At 39.8% G+C, this 24952-nt stretch overlaps 1 protein-coding gene across 3 annotated transcripts in view; it reads right to left on the bottom strand.

Annotated features, from left to right (window-relative positions):
• LOC136857586 (DNA mismatch repair protein Msh3) overlaps positions 1-24952 on the bottom strand; it is a 168941-nt gene extending 143989 nt beyond the window's left edge. For 2 of the 3 annotated variants that reach the window (XM_067136364.2, XM_068225244.1), the window contains exons 1-3: positions 24746-24952; positions 23454-23638; positions 14231-14360 (exon numbers count right to left, since the gene is read on the bottom strand). In XM_067136364.2, the coding sequence (XP_066992465.2) occupies positions 14231-14360; positions 23454-23638; positions 24746-24901 (471 nt within the window). In that variant the 5' untranslated portion in view covers positions 24902-24952. Of the gene's footprint in view, positions 1-14230; positions 14361-23453; positions 23639-24225; positions 24292-24745 lie in introns of those variants that run through there. The other variant, XM_067136365.2, reaches the window with a different exon arrangement.

Below are 24952 nucleotides of genomic sequence, written 5' to 3'. Positions count from 1 at the left end.
AATGTGCTGCAGGCCAAACTGCAATAGGAGGTACAGACTATCCAGTGCTTTTATTAGAAATGAAGGACACAGATTGGAGGACAGAAATCAGATCCTGCAAAGATGGCACTAGTACTTCAAAGAAATTTCAAATAAGGAATTTCTACATCTACCAATCCCACACGGTTAGGCTTGCACGGGACCAGTAAGCCTCATCACTTCTGATGAAACGCGATCTATGTTATCATGATTCAAAAGCACCTGGCCCTAGCAATCTACCTGCAGATGTTTGGAAGCAGAGAGAACTCCTTGGAGCCTGACATGTTTTAATCTAAAAAAAAAGAAAAGGATTGTAGACATGATAATAAGCTTTTGGGCTTAGTTGTTCTTAATTGGAGCTAAGATAGTGTTGTCACCTCCCACTCGGAAGGCTAGCATACAGTGAGCCACCTGTTGATGAATGAGAGTACCACTTACTATGACCAACGGTAAAGCATTCTTAAATTCAAAATTTCTTTATTAGAGAAGTCTTCCTCGTGAACAGACGAGATTTTCTTCTGAAGATGTGCAGCAAAGTTCTATGCAAAACGTGAGAAAATTCATCTCGTTTTCTTGACACAGCAAAAGCCCAAAAGCTTATTATCATGTCCAGTAATGGGAAACACACAAAATAAAAGTAATTGCACTTAATTAGGGTTACCTTTAAAAAATTATTCAATTACAATTACTTTTTCAAAAATTACAATTACATCATAGAACGCAAGTCTTTAAGGTATCATTGGCATTTTTTCACACGGGATGGTATGATACCGAAGTTTGCAAGGAAAAATACATTACTCAAGTTTGTTTTTTCAAGCACAGAGAATTGTTTTTTAACAATTTGTTTTACGCCACACTGACACAGTAGGTCTTATGGTGGCGATGGGATGGGAAAGGCCTAGAAGTGTGAAGGAAGTGGCCATGGCCCATTTGTCTGATGTGAAAATGGGAAACCATGGAAAACCATCTTCAGGGCTGCCAACAGTGCGGTTCGAACCCACTATCTCCCAGATGCAAGCTTACGGCTGTGTGCCCCTAACCACATGGCCAACTCACCTGGTATAGAGATATTAAGTGGCTACCATCATTAGGTGAAACTAAATCGGGTTTTCAAAATGATTGCTCCCATGCAAAATTTGCATGTTACTTTTGTGTTTTCATTATTTTCAGGATAACAAATTCAAAATATTTATTCAAATAGGGGAATGCCTTAACCCCTTCACCGTCACATGTTTATTTTGGCTCCATTCTTGACCACATAAGTCCTGTGGGTGGGGGTGGGGGGGTACAATAACATCCATGGTATACCCTGCCAGTCGTAAGAGGCAACTAAAAGGGAGACCAAGGACTCTCAACCTCGCACTAGGTGAGTCTGCATTGCTTCCACTTACGTGTGCCAGTGTCTTCGGGCAACTATTGTTCTTTTCCGACCTCAACAGTATTAGGTTTTTGAAGCCTTTGCGGCTCTTCCCTTTCTTTCGCTGATACCTTCACTTTTCAAAGTGTTGGACCTCCTCCATTTTTCCTTCTGATTAGGGTTAATAGAGGATGGTTGCCCAGTTGTATTTCTTCTTAAAACAATAATCACCACCAGCGCCATCTCAACCATGTATTACATGATTTTCTAAGTCTCAACCAGTAACCACAACAACCTGTAAGTGAACATGTGTACGTCGTATCCCGAAATTATAACCTTAGCACAACACCTTGTGAGTGCTGAGGCACCCAAGTTGCCAAGCTCTCGATGCTATGAATATCGATTACTAGAATGTAACGATTGCTAAAATGGAATGATTACTATTTTAGTTTCATAAATAAATTATGAGTAAAAGTTACATATTGTCAAAAGTAATGCTTATAAGTAAAAATTACTAAAGTAGTAATTGTTACAATTCAATTACTTCCCAACTCTGATCATGCCTACAATTATGGGCTGTGAAGGCATCAATTGTAACATTTGATTGTGCTCCACAATATGGTATCAGTTGCACAACCATGGTGTACCAGATTTGCTCATTGATGTTTCACTACTAGCAGAGTGAGGTACACTGCTGTCCCCTCTGGAAACTACCCTGTGAGAGTCAGAGTTCATCAGGGATCGGTATTGTCACCGCTGCTCAGTGTTGCCAACCTCCAAAAATTGAAAAACCATACAGAAATTCAAGATAAACTATATTTATCGTAAAACAGTACAGTACTAATATTCACCCAAATACACTAAAATTCAAAACAATGCATGCAATAATACCAAGCAGCAATAATATTAAATAGGAATACTTAACTAAAACGTATTACTAGAAGTACAGGGTCTCTCATATAAATCCAGATCAAACGCACAGTGTTTGTACTCTGGGAGGCGCGCGCATAGTTCTTGACCTTGCAAGCAGCCTGCATGTGTTCAACGTGGCAAGCATGAGTCTCCAGTCTGAATCTCAGCTGTTAACATGGTGAGACAGTTGTCACTGCAACACTGTATTTTCGTATGTAAAAGTTCTGGTTTCATCTTAATGGTTGTGTGAATAGTCGTAACTCTCGCTATTGCTGTGCAGAAAATCCCAATGGTGTTTATAAAGTCGCTCATTATAGTAGGAAGATTGGGGTTTGGTGTGTTGTTAGAGCAAGACAAATAACTGAGCCTATTTTTATTTTTGAGACGACAGAAAATGCAGAGAAGTACCAAGATGACATTTTGATGCTGTTCTTCCATCAGTTAATGGAAGAAGAAAAATCACATGGGTAGTTTCAACAAGATTCAGCCCCTGCCGATACAGCAGAAGATTCCCTTCTTACAACCTTGGAAGTGTTTGCAGAGTGATCAGTGCTGGTCTATTTCTCCCTTGTTCTCCAGATCTAACAGTGTGTGAATTTTGCTTGTGGAGTAAACTGAAATAAAAAGTATACAAACAAATCCTCGTACATTAGAGGAACTAAAAGAAAACATTACGAATGAAATCAGAAACATTACAGTGGCAGAACTTGCATCAGCCAGAATGTGGTTACCAGATACAGGGCCTGTATTACCCAAGAAGGAAGACACTTCCAGCATCTTTTATAAGGTAAGATTTCATAGAAGATTGTATGCACGATTAAAGCAGGGTGGCCGTGCGTGACGTAAGTTCGACTGAGGTAGCTGCTGTAGCGCAGGGTACAAACACCGCGTGTTTGGTCTGGGTTTATATACGAGACTTTGCAAGAATATGCAACATATACACTTTGCCTTTTTTTCACATGTTGGATCAGGACGCAGCCACTAGCTCTAGTTTTGGAAACAGAAAGACCTGCTCTATTTTTAGAATCAGAAGTTAACTGCATCTTTACTTATTTAATATTCAAAATAAATGCCAAAGGAAATAAAATACAGGGTGAACCAAAACTTGACAGCAAAAATTTAGGAATGGATTCCTCACATAGAGAGAAGAAAAAAAGTTAATGATAACATGGGTCCGGAGACATATACGAAGCGTGTTTTTTAAGTAAGGTCCATTTGAACATAAGTACACAACAAAAGGTTATTTGAAAAAAGTAAATTTATTTTCAGAAAGTACATACTTCACTCTATTTTTTGACATAGTTGCCAAGTTTGTTCAAACACTTATCATACCTCGTAACCAATTTTAAAATACCCTCTTCATAGAAACTTGCCACCTGCTCCGATAACCAAGAGTTCACTGCCGTTTTCACGTCGTCATCATCATTGTAATGGTTGCCACTGAGGTGATGTTTGAGATGGAGAAACAGATGGTAATAGCTCGCGCAAGATCAGGACTGTAGGGTGGGTGGTCTAAAACTTCCCAGCCAAAACTGACGGGTCTGACCTGCAGTGTGAGGTCTTGCATTGTCATGGAGAAGGACAATTCCCTTTGTCAGCATGCCGCGTCTTTTGTTTTGAATCACTCTGCGTAGCTTTCTCAGGGTTTGGCAGTGTGCTTCTGCATTGATAGTGATTCCTCGTTGCATGAAGTCGACCAACAAAACACCATGCCTATCCCAAAACACCGATGCCATGATTCTGCGCTGGGACAGAGTCTGTTTGGCCTTCACCTTTACAGGCGAGTGTGCGTGTCTCCATTCCATGCTCTGTTGCTTCGATTTGGGGCGTGATATGTGAAACCCATGTTTTGTCTCCAGTTACGATCTGACTCAAGAAGCCGTCACCTTCTTCATCAGAACGAGTCAAGAACTTCACCGCACACTCAAATCTTTGATTTTTGTGGTTCTCTGTTAGGAGTTTCGGGACCCAACGGGAGCACAGTTTCCTAAACTTTAGGTGTTCAGAAACAATGTTGTAAAGCACTGATCTCGACACATCAGGAAATTCGTTTGAGAGACCTGTTATTGTGAAGCGCCTGTTCTCCCGAATCTTTGCTTCAACTGAAGCCACCAAATCATCTGTAATCAAAGAAGGGCGACTGGAGCGGTCTTCAGCATGGACGTTGTCACGGCCATCTTTGAATTGTCGTACCCACTTACGCACTTTGCTTTCACTCATAACAGTATCACCGTACACTTCGCAAATCTGTCGATGAATTTCTGCACCAGACAGGTTCCTTGTTGACAAAAACCGTATCACTGACCGAACATCACATGCGGCGGGCGAGTTGACAGTCTTAAACATTTTGAAAGCACAGAACAGAACCGTACAGGTTACCTACAGAGCTGAAACTGAGCACAGTTGATCCCGAGGCATGCCGGTACAGGACGCATGCGCTCATTGTGATATGTGCGCGAACTACTAGTGTCTACAACAAAACGGACCTTACTTAAAAAACATTTCTCGTACTTACAGATTTATTCAAACTTTTGTACATTTACACCGTACGTCTGTAACGGCAGCTGAAACACTTTGAGCATGTATTGGAGGAAATGTTCAAAGTGACGACCTTCAGCTTGAATATAAGCCTCCGCTCGTCGTCACATGGAGTTACGCACGCGATCAAAACTGCCTGGTGTAGTGCGTACTGCCTGAGAGGTTGTCGCAATGCGCTCATATACAGTAGCTTCATCAGGAACAGGAGTCACATACACGAGGGACTTAACGTGTCCCCACAGGTAAAAGTCCAGGGGATTCAAGTCAGGAGAGCGTGATGGTGGCCAAGCAATCAGTCCTCCTCAACCTATTCAGCGCTCAGGAAAATGGGTATTCAGGTACCTGCGGGCAGCAGACTGAAATGTGCAGGAGAACTATCTTGCATGAAAAACATTTGTCGACGGGATGCAAGTGGCATGTCTTCCAAGTAATCAGGCAGTGCAGTATGCAAGAAATTCATGTAGTTCTGTCCAGTAAGCCTATTTGTAAGAACGTAGGGTCCCAACATGGAATCACCAACAATGCCTGCCCAGATGTTAATGGCGAACCTCTGTTGATGAGACGATTGGATGATTGCATGAGGACATGTAAATTATTACTAAAATTAATTTGTGTCACGAAGTCTGAATAAATCTGTAAGTATACGTTTCCGGACCCATGTTGTCATAACCGCTTTTTCTTCTCTCTATGTGAGGAATCTATTCCTAAATTTTTGCCGTCGAGTTTTGGTACAGCCTGTATACTTAATTAATACACAGTTGGCTAACCAACAAGAAAACTGAAGCACTGCACTGTAAAACAAAAGAATTTGTAAGTACATCACAATATTATTCATAAGTTTGACGAAAACAGGTTGTCCATAAGTTTTTAAAACTAGACGCTGCTCTATTATATGCCTGATGTTACATCACACTCCCCACTGGTTAAGAAATGATTGACAGAGTTCGGTGTGGGCTGATTCAAGAGTGTGACTGTGAACAAATATACGACTGCGAGATTCACAGTTGATAAAGTTTGAAATAGGGTAATCCCGGCCATAGAGTGAGACAAAATTGCCACGTGTCAGACTATTCAGGCTGGTTGATCTGAAGCCAGCTCAAAGGTGAATCACAACATTCCAAGCTTGGGAATCCCCTGGAGAAATGGAGACCACGTCATACATGTCCAGGAAATGAAGTATGTTCAAACAGGAGAAAAAAATAATTTTGCATACAAAATCTGAACATTTCCAATAATAAAAGATTTTAAGTACAACATTTCACAGAGCCGTATATAACACGTACGTTTTGACATTTGAACCGTACACAGTATATAGAGGGTTGAAAACCGTAAATGTACGGTTCAAACCATACAGTCGACAATGCTGCCGCTGCTCTTCATGCTTGCTGTAGATACCGTTCTGCATGACCTCGGGATGTGTTCAAAAATGTAGTGACCACGTAAGCCCATTGCACCAACTGATGCACACAGATAGTGCAAACAGGTGGGGCTGAATTTCTAGCATTCATTTATTTACTCATACTAGGAATCAAAGAAAGGTAAAACACTTATAACTGATTTCATGGACATCAAGAAAGCATATGAGCAGGTTCAATGCAGGCGTATATGGGAATGTTTGAGACGATTATATGATGAAACCAAGAGTTGTATCCAGGTCCAGAATGGAAGATCAGGTTGGTTCAAAAAGAAAAGTGGAGTCCAGCAAGGTAGTTGTCTTTCACCACTCCTCTTCATATTCATCATCATCTGGGTATCCTTCCAGTGGGTCAGGTAGGACTTTTGTGGACAATATGCATCTATCGGTTCCTTGTCATTATAGAGTTCCTCTCCTTTCACATCCTGCAGTGTTGTTCCTTTCTCGATAAAGTCTGCATTTATTTGGTCCAGCCACCTTCTTCTGGAACGTCCAACAGGTCTCCTTCCAGGTACTGCCATTTCCAAGTATTGTCTGGGGGTTCTAGTCTCTTTCATCCTTTGCACATACCCAAACCATTTCAACCGTGCAATGCGTAGTCTTTCTTCCATTGTACAGGTCACTTGCATGTCATTTCTAATTCTGTCTCTTCTTGTTTTCTGACTAGCAGATCATAAAAATTTCATTTCACATGCTTGCAGTTTGCTGATGTCTCTTTTCAATAACACACAAGTCTCCAACCCATATGTCATGATTGGCAGGAGATAAGATTTGAACATTGTTTGTTTGGCTTTTACAGGAACTGCTTTGTCTCACACTACATTTCATACCTGATAGAAGAACGTGGAACCTTTTGTCACTCTGTTCTGGATTTCCAATTTAGCACTCCCCTGATTTGATACAATACTTCCAAAATAGCTGAAGCTTTCTACACATTCAATTCTCTCTCCATGACGTTTGAGGTCACATTAGCTGGTTGTTCTGCTCAATTTCATTGCTACAGTTTTCTTCTTACTCACAGTTAACTTATATTCCTTAAATTTGTTGACCCAGCAATCTAATTTCCTTTGGACTTCCTGCTCTGTTTCTCCCCAAATGGCAACATCATCTGCAAACACTAATGCATTCAAATCTCCAGGTTCTGCAGCTTTAATTTCTTTAATGATTACATCCATGAGTGCAAGGAAAAGTAGTGGAGATAGTGCACTGCCTTGTTGTACACCTATCTTTGTTTGGAACCATTCAGATCTACCATTCCCTATTTGTACAGTATTTTCACAGTTTTCATATAGCAATTGGATCTTACTAATTAGAGAATTTGGAGCCTCTAGTTTATGTAGACATTCTCATATTTTGCTCCTTGGAACAATGTTATAGACTTTTTCTATATCTAGGAACACTACTATTAGATCTTTCTCTTTTTCCCAGTACTTTTCCATTAGTTGTCTAACGGCAACCACTCCTCTTCGTATTCATAATGGGTGAAGTTTTAAAAACAGTTAAAAGAAAGGATCCAACAACTAATTCCCTGGTTTTTGCTGATGCTGTAATGGGATGGGGTGAGACGGAAGTGGAAATACAAGCTAGACTAGATCTTTGGCATGAAGCTTTTACAACCTTAGATCTTAAAATCAGCAAAACCAACACAATTGGCTTGGTGATGAGTAGAAACTCTCCATCTGTTCATCTAAGAAGTGGAGATGAGGACACAGATATTGTAGACAACTTCCAGTACTTAGGTAGTGTTCTGTCCTCAGACAATATCATACGTCAAAAGATTAACAACAAAATACAGAAAGCTTCCGAATCCTATCACACTGTACGTCAAATACTTTGGGATGAAACATTGCTGTTAGTTTCCAAGATCAGCTTGTACAAAATGTATCTGGTACCTCTACTGACATATGGTCTGGAAGAAGCAACACATACTAGATCAACAAAGAGTTGTCTTCAAGCAACCGAAATGAAGTTCCTCCAATTTTGTCAAAAAATAAACAAACAGTGGAACAAAGAGCTTCTAACCTGAATCTGAAATAAAAATATTTGTAATTCTGTGCGATTATATGTTATATACATAACATGACCACTGGCTACAATAAATACTCCATTCATAATGGATATGAGTCAAACTTTGATATCTTAAAGTGTTTGTGGAGACTGAACACACCTCAAATTATAAACATTTTGAGGTATAGAAAAATGTGCATATTGTTTCAGCATCACAAAAAATATATATCAGGTTACTTCATAATATTTTTCACCAATGCCACTTCTTTATCTACAAAGCCTTGACACCAACTCCAGGTCTTGGTGTCCCTGTGGGGGGGAGGGGGAGCCAAGTTGAGTAGCTCATAATTCCAAGGTAATTGGTCCATTATTGGATATTAAAATTTCAAGTTCTCTACGGAAATAGAAATCTATATCATCTGAGTAGCACAGGTGATAGAGTACTGGCCTTCTAAACCCAACTTGCCAGATTGAATCCTGGCTCAGTCCAGTGGTATTTGAAGGTGCTTGAGTTGGTAAATTTATTGGTACATAAAAGAACTCCTGCAGGATAAAATTCTGGCATCTCAGTGTCTTCAAAAACCAGAAAATATGTAGTTGACAAAAAAAAAAAAGTTTTAATTAGGCATGACAATAACTGGAGCAAAAAAAAATCAATCTTGTTAATACCCTAGTGTTCCCGTTAATGTCCTGTGCATCAGATACATGGACTTCACGCACCATTGACCTCCACTGCATCGAGGCATTTGTGATGTAGTGCTGGCAAAGTATGCTTTGCATTCCATGGTAACACATAGAACTAACGTGTCCATCTTAGCAGAAGTCTGATCACAACAAATATTGTCTACCCTAATCTACAAGAGGATCCTTAAATTCTTTTTGGCATATCGCTCGCAGTCCCCACATGGAGAAGCTGGTGGTCCAGGGTAAGTCCAATGGGAAGTAATGGCATGGCAGGGTGCCAACCCATAGGACTGACCTCGAAGAAACCCCACTCAACATCAACATGTAGCAAACGTCCGCCTAGCTGAACACCGTAACCGTTGGCAAGGAGCAGTATGAGTTGCATTACATGCCAAAGTATCATTATCATAATGTTGTAGACACCACTATCTATATTTTCAGAATATGACAATGATGTGTCAAATCAATTTCTATCATAACATGAATTCAATGAATGAGTCGTTAAGGAGGATGAAGTTATTCAGAAGGCCGAGGAAATGTCCCAGTATATAGATAATTACTCTATTGACCAGGAGATAACCAGCACTTTTTTATGTTCATGTTGGTCGTGAAAAGTTGAGACGAGCTAATGTGGGCAACCTTACAAACACATCCTTCACAATAACCCATCTCATCTCACGTACTGATGATTTAAAAATAAATATTTTTGGTTTATGTCCGATCTACCTACTTTTATGGTTTCTAAGAAAAGCACGATGCCAGGTCTTGACCTACAGAAGTTCTTTTCTTTGCTGATAAATCTACCGACATGAGGCTGACATATTTGAGCACCTTCAAATACCATCAGACTGAGCCAGGACTGAACCTGCCAACTTGAGCTCTACAATCTGAGACTCAACCCAGAGTAATTAAAATTTAAGAAATAGTGCTTGTTTCTCATTTCAAAATGTTCCAAAGATATTGTAACCTTCTGAAACAAGAAGTGGTAAGAATAGTAAGGTTATTCTATTACTGCAGAATGAGAAGTTTTATCTCACCATTTATAACTCTTATTAATCTTGTTTTCATGTGATAGCATGAGTAAATATCCTGTAATTTTATGTCTGCTTTTCACTGCCATGAACAATCGAGCAAAAATCATCTACAAGCCTAGTAATTTAGCACAGAGTGATGAAAGTTTCAAAGGTTGTAACAGAGAGTTTGGCAGAAGATATGGGTTTGACAAAAAAAAAAAAAAAAAAAAAACACGACCGACCAACCGATCAATCAAATCAAATCAATCAATCAATCAATCAATCAATCAATCAATCAATCAATCAATCAATCAATCAATCAATCAATCAATCAATCAATCTTGATCTGCATTTAGGGCAGTCGCCCAGGTGGCAGATTCCCTATCTGTTCTTTTCCTAGCCTTTTCTTAAATGACCGCAAAGAAATTGGAAATTTATTGAACATCTCCCTTGGTAAGTTATTCCAATCCCTAACTCCCCTTCCTATAAACAAATATTTGCCCCAATTTGTCCTCTTGAATTCCAGCTTTATCATCATATTGTGATCTTTCCTACTTTTAAAGACACCACTCAAACTTATTCATCTACTAATGTCATTCCATGCCATCTCTCCACTGACAGCTCGGAACATACCACTTATAGTTACAAATTCTTGTTATTATATTCACCTTATTCAACACATTGTTTATTGGCCCTAAAGGGACAATACAAACATTAAATGGGACATGTTTCGCTCGTTGTGTTGAGCATCTTCAGCCATTTTGTACGATTATCTCAAGGTTGGGTCATTATATTAAACCTTCTTTTACAATTATTTGTTCATTAAAATGTTATTACACAATAAAATATCATTACTATATTAGTGGTGGTTTGTGACATTTTACTCTGGCAGGGCTGTGCCGCGATCTGTTTCCCCTCCCCGATCAGTCTAGTTTTCACTGACCAGCACCACGATACTTTTAGATGAATAATAATAATAATAATAAAATAATAATAATAATAATAATACAATTACACTGGCTGAATAGAAATCTGCTTGCACTATATTAATTAATTAATTAACTACACTACAATGGCATTTATGCATACACATTAATTAACAGGCTAACAGCCAATGCAATTCCAATAATTATGGCACTGCACTGTTTCACTGATCACAATCAGAAATAAACAGAGCACTCTCGAATTTCTATCTCCTTGCTGAAATTTCAAAGCATCATAACGTATTTAACAATCTGACCACCCTACATATAGTGCCGTCACGTTACGGTTATATTTTGAATCTTTATTTTAACTTATTTATAGAACTGAATTGATTAAATGTCAGTATAATGGAATTCATTGTTTTGTAAAATGTTTTGGAATTAATCTCTAACAACAATTAATATAAGACGTGGGGGGAAAAGGCTAGGTACATTTTATAGTGGTTGACAATGTTGCTGAGGGCTCCGCCGTTCAGCGCTTAAACCCGCCTGCACTCTTCTTCCCGTTCGCAAGGCCATATAGTTCTTCCGGTGTCCTACCACACCCCGCACACTTGCAAACTCTTGGGACCTACTGAGTGCTCTGCCGGACAGATCATACCCGCCTGCACTCTTCCTTCCCGTGACAAGCATACAACGCCCTGCCAGGCTCCTCCTGCACCCCACACGCTAGCTAAGTCTGGGGACCTACTCAGGGCTCTGTTGCCACAGTCCGAATGCCTCACGACTAAAGAGAAAACATCATGCTTCCTGCACAGTAGCCACAGTCTGAAAGCCTTTGCCATTTTCTTGAAAATAGAAAAGTAAGATGTTTACAGCCAAAATAATAAAGATAACCTTGTATAACTGAATAACACACCACATAAGTTCGACTTCGCTACATTTGTCCATCTCTTTATGTAATCATTCACAGAGTGAAATATTGTTAAATGTTTTTGAAAAGGCGGCGGGGCGGCACCCAAAAGACCTTCATGCACAAACCGCCACTGTACTATATAAAAAGTAAACAGGAAGAAGTTAGTAACAATTAAAATGGGTCTATAATAGACTAGACGTTAATCACAGGAGGTTGATGTCCAAGTCATAGTATTGTGCCAATTAAATTTAAGATTTGGCTAAAAATTCCCATTTATTCTAACACCGCTAGTGTTAAGTTATTTATCAAAGTATAAATGTTCATATGAGGATTAATGAATTAGAAGATTAAACTTGCAATATATTCTCGTTAGATGAAAATTACACTATTATTAAAAGATAAATCATTGGAGGTTTGTAGTCTGCTGTATGCATTATACTTGTAATCTTCACCAATCCCCAACTGATTTGAGTCAGTCAAATTTTTTCCTGGTCTGTTTGTTATTGAAGCGTGGTTAAAAGGGACACGAATATTTGTTACTTAGTTGTTGGTGTGCTGTTTACTGCAATGTTATGAACGAATATGTCTGTAACAAAAGAATGTTATGAGTGTGATGGTTTGTAATTGTTTTTATAGATTCTTAAGGTTGAAACATCACTTACCCCTTTTCATTTCACGCTTTAGTGCCTAGCTGTGCTTGTTACAGTACTGAGACTATTTGTTGTTGTGTTCTTACTTCTTGTGTTAGACGTATGGGGCGGGTGTGGTGGAAAGAGAGAGTAGGTGGCGAAGGGGAAGGAACTGTGAGCGGAGCATTGGGTACTGGCATAATGTGAGGAGGATAAGTAGGCAACATTGGATGCTGACTTTACTTGTGGAGTGGGGTCACTATGTATATTCAAGGTGGGAGTTGTATTTGCTGATGTATTAGATGGTTTATGGTTGAAAATTTTTAAAATGTTACTGTTATCTGATATGAAGGCTTGTAGCAATTTTGGTAATTATTCTATTAATGTGATTTTTTATTGCATCGTTTAGGTTTTTTTTCCCTATTGAAGTACTGATCTAAATAAATACAAATGTTTTCACATTCAGTCATTAATTTTCCTTTTTCAATTCTTTTTATTATCTTGAGGTCTCTATCTATTGTACTAAATTGATGGCCGGTCTCTTTCATGTGATTAGCCATTGCGGAATACTTATTACGTTTTAATGCGTTATAGTGTTCCATATATCTTGTGATAAAACTACACCCAGTCTGGCCACCATATGAAAAATTGCACTGTGTGCATGTTAATCTATATATTCCAGATCCTTGATATCCCTCTTTATTTGTATTAACTGTATTATGATTGAAAAATATATTTCATCTCTTAGTGTTATGTGTCTTGAATGCTATTTGTAAATCTCTTTGTTATTATTAGCTAACAGTTCATAAATAATGAAAGATCGAGGGTGCAAAATATAAATTACAGATACTTTAATTACCTACTCAGAACTACAAATGATCGGAAAACAAGAATCAGCTGATTTTTATTTATATTTTCTTGACTACACTATGCCCTTTGTTCATGACTGTCGCCAACAATGCAATATTTGAATATGAAGAGCAACAATAATCGATAACAGTACAATGATTGTTAACTATTTTGCCAGTGAAATAGGTACTGTATATTCTGTTGAAATCTTTTCTTTAAACAAAATTTACAACAGCATCGTGTTATTTAAAGAAGTTATTACCTTTGTGATAGGTGGAACAGTTGAACTGCTACCTATTTGAAATACCCTGTCAATTGCCTGCACTAATAAGATACTATTTTAAACTACATTCAGACATATCCTAATTACAACAGGTTATTACTAAGCACAAACAGAAATGGAAATTACAATTAAAGTTTGAAATTTGCAAGACTACTTAATAGAATAAGCACTCAATTTCTAATAACATAAGTTACTACAATACACTACAATGTGCGGCACAGGGCTGCAAGAAAACAAGAACTCATTTTGTTTCGATGAATAACAATTATGATGGTATATTCGCTGTTCTACAAGGAGTGCTATTACCATTGTACCAATTGTAACAAAAGGTAAATTTGTTGAATTTGCAGTGCTTTCCAAATACCATAAAATAAAACATTTTGTCTCTCTTCAGTCTTTTGCTTTCTTTCTTTTCTTTTTCTTTTTCATTCTATTCCTCTCTCTGAGCCTAACTGTGCAGCTAATTTTTTGATCAATATGGTATTAAACATGTAAGTTCAACATTTTATAGCATAAGCTGCTCACTCGTAACCTCTGCTTACATCAGTCCTGAAGGGTATATCATTTTTAATTTATTTATGACTTGGATCATCTCCATGCAGATGAGGGAGAAAGTAAACATAACAACATGTACCACAATCCTCAAGTCCAGCTAATATTTGCTAATGTATGGGAGATTTTTCTTACCTCAGCATCTTCTCCATAGAAACAGTATTTGTAAGCATTCTGGATCATCAGAATCATTCCAGGGTGTCGTGCTTTCAGTTCAGTAATTTGAATCTCCAAGGGAGATAGCTTGGTTTCATTTGGTTCTTGGCTGAAATGACAATAGTTTAAAACAATATTCTATTGATGCACTGTTAGAATAAATAATTGCAACTCTCTGACTGTGTACATCACATTATTCATGATTCAACCACAGCATAATATAGCTCGATGACATGACATGAGCAACAGTACAAACCAAATCAAGCAATAGACACCCTTGACCACCTATACAGGCTTGTATTCTTGCATGAAAACGACCATACAGGAGAGGAATCCTGCAGTATAGTGCTCCAAGCCTCTTGCACCTATTGTCGCAATTGTGCAAGGTTAGTAGATGGCAATACAGACTCGGTCAGACATAATCCCATCATGTTCCAAACAAGTTCAATTTTGCAATCCGTTTTATGTCACATTGACAAAGATAGGTCTTCGACGATGGGATAAAAGAATACGAGTGGGAAGGAAGCGGCCGTGACCTCAATTAAGCATTTGCCTGGTGTGAAAATGTGAAATCACAGAAAACTATCATCAGGTCTGCTGAGAGTGGGGTTCGAACCGACTATCTCCCAAGTGCAAGCTGATAGCCACGTGACCCAAACGGAAGAGAAATCTGAGGATCATGCTGGTCAGGGCAGTTTTTTAACATCATGAATAGCACATCGTATAGCAGCAGCGTGTCAATGCAATGAGTATTATCCTGCTGAAACAGTACATCACAACAATATACAGCATAACCCCCCTGCGCAGCTATAAAGGCTTGTATTCTTGCATGTAGATGATCGTACAGGTGACTAATTTCATCCTGTGTTATGGTGTATATGATGACAGCAGGACACATTGATCAATGCTGTAGCAGGCACTGTTTAATGGATCCTCCACAAACACCAAAGACAAACAGGAATTCTAGCTTATTGCACCCCTCACCACGATGTCGGAAGTTGCGCCCATATGTCAGGATATGTCAGGGGTGAATACACCCTGAAAGATGATGCTCAACAGGTTAACATCACATACATAAATGACCATCACCTGCACAAAGTCCACTTCCAAGCATAACGGTTAGCACTATTAGCTGTCCTCCTCAGGTATCCAGGTTCAATTCCCGGTACTGCCAGAAATTTAAGAATGGTAGGAGAGCTGGTATGTGGTTAAAGTGGTACATGCAGCTCACCTCCAACGGGGGAGGGAGAGGTGTGCCTGAAAAAACCTGCACCACCTCGGGATGAGGACATGAGTTTACTTTTTTTTTTTTTACCTGCACAAAGGCAGAACCTGCACTCATCATTAAACTCAACCAAGCGCCCTTGCAAGCGACCCCCACTCAAACAACTGTAATTGCACAACAGGGAGAGGTAATCCTCTCTGAGGCACGGCTATAGCTTGACAATATTCAAGATACGGCAAAACAAAGTGAATCTTACCGTGCCATCTGTTAGCTGATTACTATTAACAAAGATTGCACTGTCCACCTATTCAATACCGTAAATTATATGTTATAATTATTTATTTAATCATTATATATTAAGGGACTAGTTTTGACCCTTCCACTGGGTCATCAACAGCCTCAATTACAATAATTGGAAAATACATTATATGCAACTTACAGTTATCAATACCGGTATTAGATATATCACATTGGCATGTCTTGATTCACTGATATAATACGCTATGGTCATCCATGAGACCATTTAAACTAATATCACTTGCACATATGAATCACTTGTTCTTGTAAAAAAAAAAAAAAAAAAAAACACTATGTTTTTGATATGGTGCAATATGAAAAATAACTTTTTTTGCCATGTCCGGTCCCAAGTCCGGAATGAGAAAGGAGGAAGGTTAGCTGGCTTGGCAACAGGCTGTAAAAACAGCTAACGCCAAGTATCAAGCGGCGGTAAATAACTCGGCCCACCATACGGGCCAACGGCTTCGGACGGATGAGCCCCTTTTGGTGGGGTGATGGTCCCCTCAGTGTAAGAAATGACACTGGAACCCATCATCTGTGTCTTTGGCCCAACGGCAAAACGGACGGAGGAACCTCCTTTTTGTGGTTCTCATCGGTCGTGGAGGCAGATGAGGTCATGCCAGGCGCAACTCAATGGTATTTCGAGTCTGTGGCAGTCCGTTGCAGTCGTGGTACTAAAACCTGCATGTCACATTTCATTTGTGCCACAGGGTATAGTTCCAAGATAATAGTGTGTGGGTCATTTCCTTGCAAGCTGTGATCCACTTTAAACAAAATCCAGCTTGTGGCACTTTTTCCTGCTGTCACTCCCTTTAGCTCAAGTCCAACGGCGATGGGATAAGGATGGTGGAGGCAGGTTTTTGGCTGAAACTGAAAGCCTCTAGTTCAGAACTGCACATTGGCAGCAGTGTGATGGTCATCTTTCTGAGACCCCGTGACTACTCAGGAATTCGGTCCTACATCTGTGTTTGGGCAGGCCTATTTAGGATCACCGCTGCCCACCGTGAATGGGGAAGGCCCTAGAAAATGTGGGCTAAACATCAGTAGTCACACTCTCAGCCAGCTGGGAGGACGCACCCTGCAGGTCACCCCTTATGCAGTTGAAAAACGAAGATTACCAAAACTTTAATTATCGTACCCTACTTGATTTGAAAGACAATAACAGACCTAAGAGAAGAATAGCGCTTGTTACCCATGAGCTTGTACGAATGAACATTGATATTGCTGCCTTAAGTGAAACCAGACTGTCCAGCAAAGGTAAACTTACAGAGTTCAGCTCAGGCTACACAATCTACACATGAGGGAGAATACCACATTGAAGGTGTGGGATTCGCTGCAAAGACCACATTGGTGAATGACTATCAGCTAATTCCAACCGCAGTCAGTGAAAGAATTATGACTCTCCAAATCCCACTCTCTGGAGCCAAATCTATGACACTCATCTCTGCATATGCTCCCACCTTGGATGCTGATGTAGAAGCTAAAGACTAATTCTACAACCTGCTGAGCACTACCATCACCAAATTACCACCAAGAGACAAACTCTTACTACTTGGCGATTTCAACGCTAGAGCTGGTAAAGATCACCAATTATGGGGCAATGTAATGGGAAAACATGGACTTGGCAACTGTAACGCCAATGGTCTACTGCTTCTTGGTTTATGTGCTGAACATGAAACTCTTTATTACTAATACTCAGTTCCGCCTGCCTAATCGCTACAAGACCACTTGGATGCAACCTCGCTCAAAGCACTGGCACATCCTTGATGTTCCCTCCATGGGAACTTAGAATTTCCATTCATCCTTGATTATATCATCACCAGGCAATGTGATAAAAAGATGTCCTCGTTACAAGGGCTGCAAGAAACGTAGATGACTGCTGGACATTTTTGCTGGTTGAGAATATCAATCTGTCGCAAACCAAAAAGATCCATTCACAACTTGCCCAGAAAGAAATTTGATACTTCTAAACTACAAATTGAATCCACTGCTACAGATTACAGAAATGCAATCTCAAACAAACTGGCTAGTCATCCAGTCAGCAGCGATAGTACAAATCAGGAATGGACCATGCTTCAGAAGGTCATCACTGAGTCAGCTGAGGAAACAATTGGTTTTGTGAGGAAAACAAGATGGGACTGGTTTGATGAAAATAATTAAAAAAATTAAATGTCTGATCAATGCCAAACGGGAAGCCCACCTATCCTATCTTCAAGATCCATTCTACCAATGTGAAGAAATCACATTTCTTGGAACTTAAAGGAAAATGTCAGGCACAAATTAGGGAAATTAAGAATAACTGGTGGCAACAAAAAGCTGAAGAACTTCAGAGACTATCTGATGCCCGTGACCTGCAAAACTTCTATGTTGACATAAAGAAGATATATGGTCCAATTCAGTCTTCATCAGGGTCACTGAAGACTGCTGACAACTCCATCATTTTAAATGATAATGGAGAAATTTTAGTGTTGGAAGAAACATTTCTCTGCACTTCTAAATCGTGTCTCCAATGTTGCTGAGGACTTTCTTCATAATGTCCCTCAGCAGCCCCAACAACCATGGATGGCAGTCCACCTACATACAGAGACTTTACCAAAGCACTCAATCAACTAAAACCAAGAATGGCTTCTGGTATTGATAACATACCTCTGGAACAGATACAAAATGGAGGTATACACTTGAAGACTAGACTTTCCACACTCATCCTCTTGATTTGGGAAACTTGAGAAGTATCTGAAGACTTGAAGAATGCTACAATTAACACTATCCTCAAGAAAGGCGATCGTAGTGTACGTGGGAACTACTGTGGTATACCACTTTTGTCAATTGCACGTAAAATTCTCGCAAGAATCTATTAAACCAGCTCGTGTTATCTCAGAGAGGATTTTGCCTGAGTCTCAATGTGGTTTCCGAACCTCCAGAGGCATAACAGATACGATCTTCTGTGCCAGACAACTCCAGGAAAAATGCAGAGAACAGCAGCAGCCTCTGTATTTAGTTTTCTATGATCTGGAAAAAGCCTTTGATTCAGTACCAAGATCTGCTGTGTGGAAAGTATTGAAACATTCTGGATGTTCAGAACATTATGTGGAATTGGTTCAAGCTCTTCATGATGGCATATCTGGACAAGTTCTTCATGGGAACTCAGTATCAGACTCGTTCCCAGGCACTAATGGATTGAAACAAGGCTGTGTGCTTGCTCCTACACTCTTTGCACTGTACATGGCTACCATGCTACATGAATCATCTGCAAACAACTTAGGCATGGAGATTAAATTTCATTTTGATGGAGGCCTTTTCAATCTGGCAAGACTTTGTTCACATAGACGTACTCTGGTTACCCGGGTGACAGAAATTTAGTATGTCGATGACGCCGCATCACCTGCTTTAAAACTGCATGTGACTGCTTTGGTCTTGCCATTAATGAAAAACAAAAACAAAGGTACTTGCACAACCTGCCCCAGGATTAACACTTCCTGAGTTCAGTATTTCCATCTTAGACACAACACTGAAACAGGTTGATAACTTTTCATATCTTGGAAGCATCTTGTCTGCTCATGCTGCATTCGGACAGTTAATGCACAGAGTCTTCATGAATAACGACCTAAAACGGCATACCAAACTCATTGTGTACAAAGCTGTTGTCATTTCCACGCTGCTGTATGGCTGTGAAACTTGGACACCCTATCGCCGTGATATCAAAAAGCTTGAGCGCTTCCACCAAAAGAAAATTAGATTCATCTTGAATATTACGTGGGAGGACTATGTTACCAACACGGCAGTTCTCGATAAAGCGCAGCTAAATAGCATTGAGGCAACAATCATCGCTCATCAACTGAGATGGTTAGGCCATGCTCACTGCATGGGTGATACCAGGCTTCCCAGCCAAATTCTTTATGGTGAACTTTGCTCCGGCAGTAGACCTCATGGAGCCCCTCTTTAAGCGTTTTAAGTACCAGCTGAAACACATCATGAAGACAACTGGTATAGATATACAGACGTGGGAAGAATGTGCTGTAGACCGCTCACTGTGGCGGAATACCACATCCACTGCTGTCAACTTGTTTGAAAGAGAACGCCGCAGACATCAAGAGGCCAAGTGACAAGCAAGAAAACTTTGTCAAGTACAACCCCGCCCTCCTCCATCTATTCAGTGTGATTTGAGTGGGTGGATGTTTTATGCCAGGATTGGTCTGTTTAGTCATCGTAAACACATCCATAAACTGTGTTGAACTGGTCAACATATGCAGGAAGAAGTTATACATATTCGGATTGAGTTACAGCCAACAAATATGAAAAATATATAATAAGGTTTAATCACAGTTTTGATACATAATATAAGTATTATAGGGCTTAATATAACCCAATGATGCATTAAAAATATATCTTTCTGATATATAAACTTGTCCTTTGGTTTAGTTAAATTTTCTTTTCACATGATCTGTTACCTGATGTCTTTGAAAAGTTCAAAAGTTAATTACAATCCACCAGCATGCAACTATTGTAGCCACATTCACTTGCATGTCATTCTTCAGGGTATCACATTTTTCCCCCTCAGCAGTGCATTATTTTATTCAAGGGTGGTTCATGTTGTGGGTCACTGTAGTCATGTTGTAGTTTGTGAACCATACAGTAGGCAATTGCTGAATGGTCTAGTGAGTGGTCCTGAGAATTGGGAGACCAGTTACTACAGAACAGGAGTGGGCATTTTAGACATACTGTACTGAACCATTGCCCTCCCTTATGCTCAGGTGGCTAGGACTATCTAATCCACCAGTGGCCTTTAACCATTAGAGGAGAAATTCCCACCATGTTTAAGTAACCCTGCTTTACAGAAATTTATTGAGCAACCTCAGAATGTATTAAGCAAGTCTTGAACCTATTGAAACGACAAGGGTCCCACTCCTAATTGTAAGGCAGTCAGTTCATAATTTACTTCAAAGTCTATTTTTCAGATTAACATACTGTAAAACACCTTCAATGCTTTTAAGCTTTATAAAAATGTTCAGAAAATAGATTAAAAGCAGCTAGACCGTTAGAAGGAGAGTCAACGGGAGAAGAGAGGGTTATCCACTTAGCCAGTCCCCTTCAGTATACCACTGTCCTTGAGCAAGTTTTTTTTCTTTTCTTTGTTTCTTTCTTTCTTTCTTTCTTTCTTTAACAATTTGCTTAATGGTGCACCAACACAGGTAGGTTTTATGGCAAGAATGGGACAGAAAAGGGCTAGGAGTAAGAAGGAAGTGGCTGTGGATTTAATTAAGGTACAGCCACTTTGGTATCCTTCCTTCTTCCATCTTCTTAAGATATCCAAAGCATCGCAGTTTATTTCTCTACATTCTGTCCGAAAGCTTTTCCAATTTTCTTCCCGAAATCCTCATTCCTTATTCTGCCCTTTCTTGTCTTTCCTATTACACATCTTAAAGATTTCATCTTACTGACCTGGATTTTAGCCTCCTGTCTTTCTGTCAGTGTTTTATTCTAGGGTGGTTTGTGGTGTGGGTCTCTACTATATATGTCAGTACGGGACAATCTCATACATCACTAACTTTACACTTCCTTGGTACTTCCTTCTTCCAGATCAAATTCCTCACTCTGGTAAAATGCATATCTCTGCTGTATTCTTTTACTAATTACTAGGTCGGTGAATTTTCACAGAACATCTTTAAAAACCATATCATATATAGGCTAGCTTATCAGAATGTGCTGTAGACCGCTCACTGTGGCGGAATACCACATCCACTGCTGTCAACTTGTTTGAAAGAGCCACTGCCAGAGACATTTTGTACCTACTTTAGGCCGCTCCTCAGGAGTATAGACGCCTTTTGCAAACCGCTTTACTGAAGTAAAGATGTTGCTGACAGAAGAAAGTTCTTCCGTTTTATCTGCCATTGGGACTGGGGTCCTCTTCCATCATCGAAACCACTGACCATGTTCTCCTTTCTGATGAATTAATGTGTTATTTCCTACGCAAAGGCTTCACCTGACCTCCAAAGGGAGGGCTCCTCTGCCCGTAGCCATTTGTTTCCCCTTGGAGTATCAAGTCTGGCAATGGCCGCTTGACCTTTGGTCACCAAGCTCGATAGTTGCAGTCGCTTAAGTGCGGCCAGTAGCCAGTATTCGGGAGATAGTAGGTTTGGACCCCACTGTCGGCAGCCCTGAAAATGGTTTTCCGTGGTTTCCCATTTTCACACCAGGCAAATGCTGGGGCTGTACCTTAATCAAGGCCACGGCCGCTTCCTTCCCACTCCTAGCCCTTCCTTGTCCCATCGTCACCATAAGACCTATCTGTGTCGGTGCGACGTAAAGCAACTAGCAAAAAAAAAAGACCTTTGGTCAGACAGTCACATGTAGTACTGTCTACTGTTGCAGGATGATCCTGAACTGACCTGTAGAATAGAATTCAAGTCAGTGAAATGAAATACCTAAGAAGTATGAATTGGAAAAACAAGGTAAGACAGACTGACAAACGACAACGTGAGAAAGGAAGTCGGAATGGAAAACCTAAATGAGAGAACTGGTAGAAGTAAACTAAGATGGTTTGGACATGTAAAGAGGATGGAGGAGAAAAGAATACCACAACAGATGATGAAGTTCAAGGTTAAGAGAGCGAGAGAGAGACCTAGAACAAGGTAGATTGATTCAAATGAGGCATTTCCATGTCATTGGCTTTTGGCATATTAAAGACATCCTGCTGTACAAAATTCCAACACCATGATGTCTGTTAAGACCATTAGCAGTTAGGACAGATTTTAAAACAAACAGCCAAAACTTTCTAAAAAAATGTTACAGCTTGGTTTTTTTAACAAATAGATATGGTTTATCCAAATTATTTTATGCAAAATAAGCTGGTAGATGGGGTCTTCATTCATTCCATTCCTGACCTGGTCGAATGACTGGAAACACGTTGTGGATTTTCAAGAGAAGCTGAAAACAAGGAGTTTCCTTTGGTCATTGTAACATATGTTAAATGCCAAAAAATGACAATCCACGGCCTGTGTCCAGTCATTTGACCAGGTCAAGAATGAAATGAATGAAATGAATGAATGAAGCCCCCATCCAGTGGCGAGGATAGGAATTGTGCCAACTGCTGAAGTCTGTCGCACTCCTCTGGGGCAATGATTAATGACTGACAGATGAAATGAAATGATGCTGGAGAGTTTTGCTGGAATGAAAGATGACAGGGAAAACTGGAGTACTTGGAGAAAAACCTCTCCTGCCTCCACTTTGTACAGCACAAATCTCACATGGAGTGACCGGGATTTGAACCATGGAACCCAATGGTAAGAGGCCGACATGCTGCCACCTGAGCCATGAAGGTGCCATAAATGCCTTGAAAATAAGGCCCTAGAAAAATTTGTTGTTCAGCAGCTTAGCCTTATTTAAACCAACTTCTCCTACCTTCCCATTCCAAATCCTGAAAACCTGGTCAGACAAAGCAAGCTTCAAGTTTGACATAACTGTTAATATCTTGAAGTTCTGAATGAATATGGAAGATGGTGAAAATGCTCCAAGCAAATTCATACGTAGTAGACAATCGCTGATGACTGGTACTACAGAATGCGTGTGAGAAGTTCCTGAAGGGCAATTATAAACACACTTTCAAAACTCGACTGTATTAAAGGACACCACATACACTGGCTCAGATAAAAGTTATTGTTGTGTTGTTAACTATTAACTCACCGGACATGTGTTAGATGTTCGTAAGATTTTTCTTGTTTATTAAGTGGTGATGACACTATGCCAAACATCACTTGAGGGTCAGTGTGAGACGTCCCAGCTGAAAACTGACTGAGGCGAATTTTGGTAGAGGAAGACAACACATCACCAGTTTCATCACTTTTACGCTTTCTTGCTGTGGTATTTACCTGTCAATAAAGAAGCAGTGAGATAAGTGAATGTTGCACGAGTATCCACCCAAACATACTAAACCAACTATTATGACAAATGAAATAAATCATCTCAAGTATCATAGCTTCCCTCCTTTGGAATTACTACCTCAAACAATTTTCATTAACATCAGCAAGAACAAAAATAAATACAATTCATATTGCTATCCTCAATAGATGAGATTACAGAAAGAGTAGTTGGGTAAGCCTTAAGGAGGCAGAAAGGTAAAATATATTTATTACATAACTATTATAAAAAATGAGTCCCCAGAAAGGAACAATAATTGAATTTTACCAAATGCAAAAGTTCAAGTAACATTCCAACTCTCTATGCTGTTTCAATTTAGAAATTTATCAGCGCTATTTCGCAACTGAAAAGGCCTAGAGAGCTGGAATACTGAAACTACTCTTTAGGCCCTCCTTCGGTGGGGGCAGTAGAATAACACCCACGCTATCTCCTGCCTGTCGTAAGAGGTGACTAAAATGGGGACTAGGGGCTCTCAACTTGGGATCGTGGATTAGCATCCACGGTTCGCCTAGCCGAGTCTGGCATTGCTTCCACTTACTTGTGCCTGGCTCCTCGCTTTCATCTTTCCTATCTGAACTCCCTTGGTCAATTCTTGTTCTTTTCCAACTGACGGTATTAGCTTTGTGAGATCTGGGGAGTCTCATTTTCACGCCCTTCATGGTCCTTTGTCTTTCTTTGCCAATACCTTTACTTTTCGAAGCGACGGGTCCCTTCTACCTTTCGCAATTAGTATTAATATAAGATAACTGCCCAGTTGTATTATCCCCCTAAACTAATAATAATCACCACCACCACCACTACCTCACTCAGGCCACGAGATTTGTTACTATGAAGGTGATGTAGAGAAGGAGAAATGGGGTGGGGGGCGTCGCCTATAAAAGAACTTGCGCCTTTGTGCAGGAAAACCATTATCAGGACCAACCCCTCTGCGCCTCCCGAATGCAGAAGTATAGAGCCAGGGTAAGGCAGTGGCCACCGGTCTTCCATTAGAATAAGAACAATTCAAAATTATACCATGAATTAAGTTATTGTAAATAAATATTTCTGTAAGTTTGTACCTCAGTTTCACAGCTGACACCTTGCGAATTTGAATAAATCTTTTGCTGTGACAAGAAAAAATTTGATATTTTACGTTGACCACATCTGTTACTCAAAATAGGATCACCGGAAGGCAACTTTTTTCTCTTAAATTTAGCGAAATTTGAGTTAAACATAGTGAAAATTCGAAGGTCCCAACACACCGGTTCAAAGTTGTCATCAGCTGA

Source organism: Anabrus simplex, chromosome 1, assembly GCF_040414725.1.
Source record: "Anabrus simplex isolate iqAnaSimp1 chromosome 1, ASM4041472v1, whole genome shotgun sequence".
NCBI lineage: Eukaryota > Metazoa > Arthropoda > Insecta > Orthoptera > Tettigoniidae > Anabrus > Anabrus simplex.
Note: the sequence above shows the minus strand (reverse complement) of the source record. Positions and strands in the feature narration are given on the sequence as shown.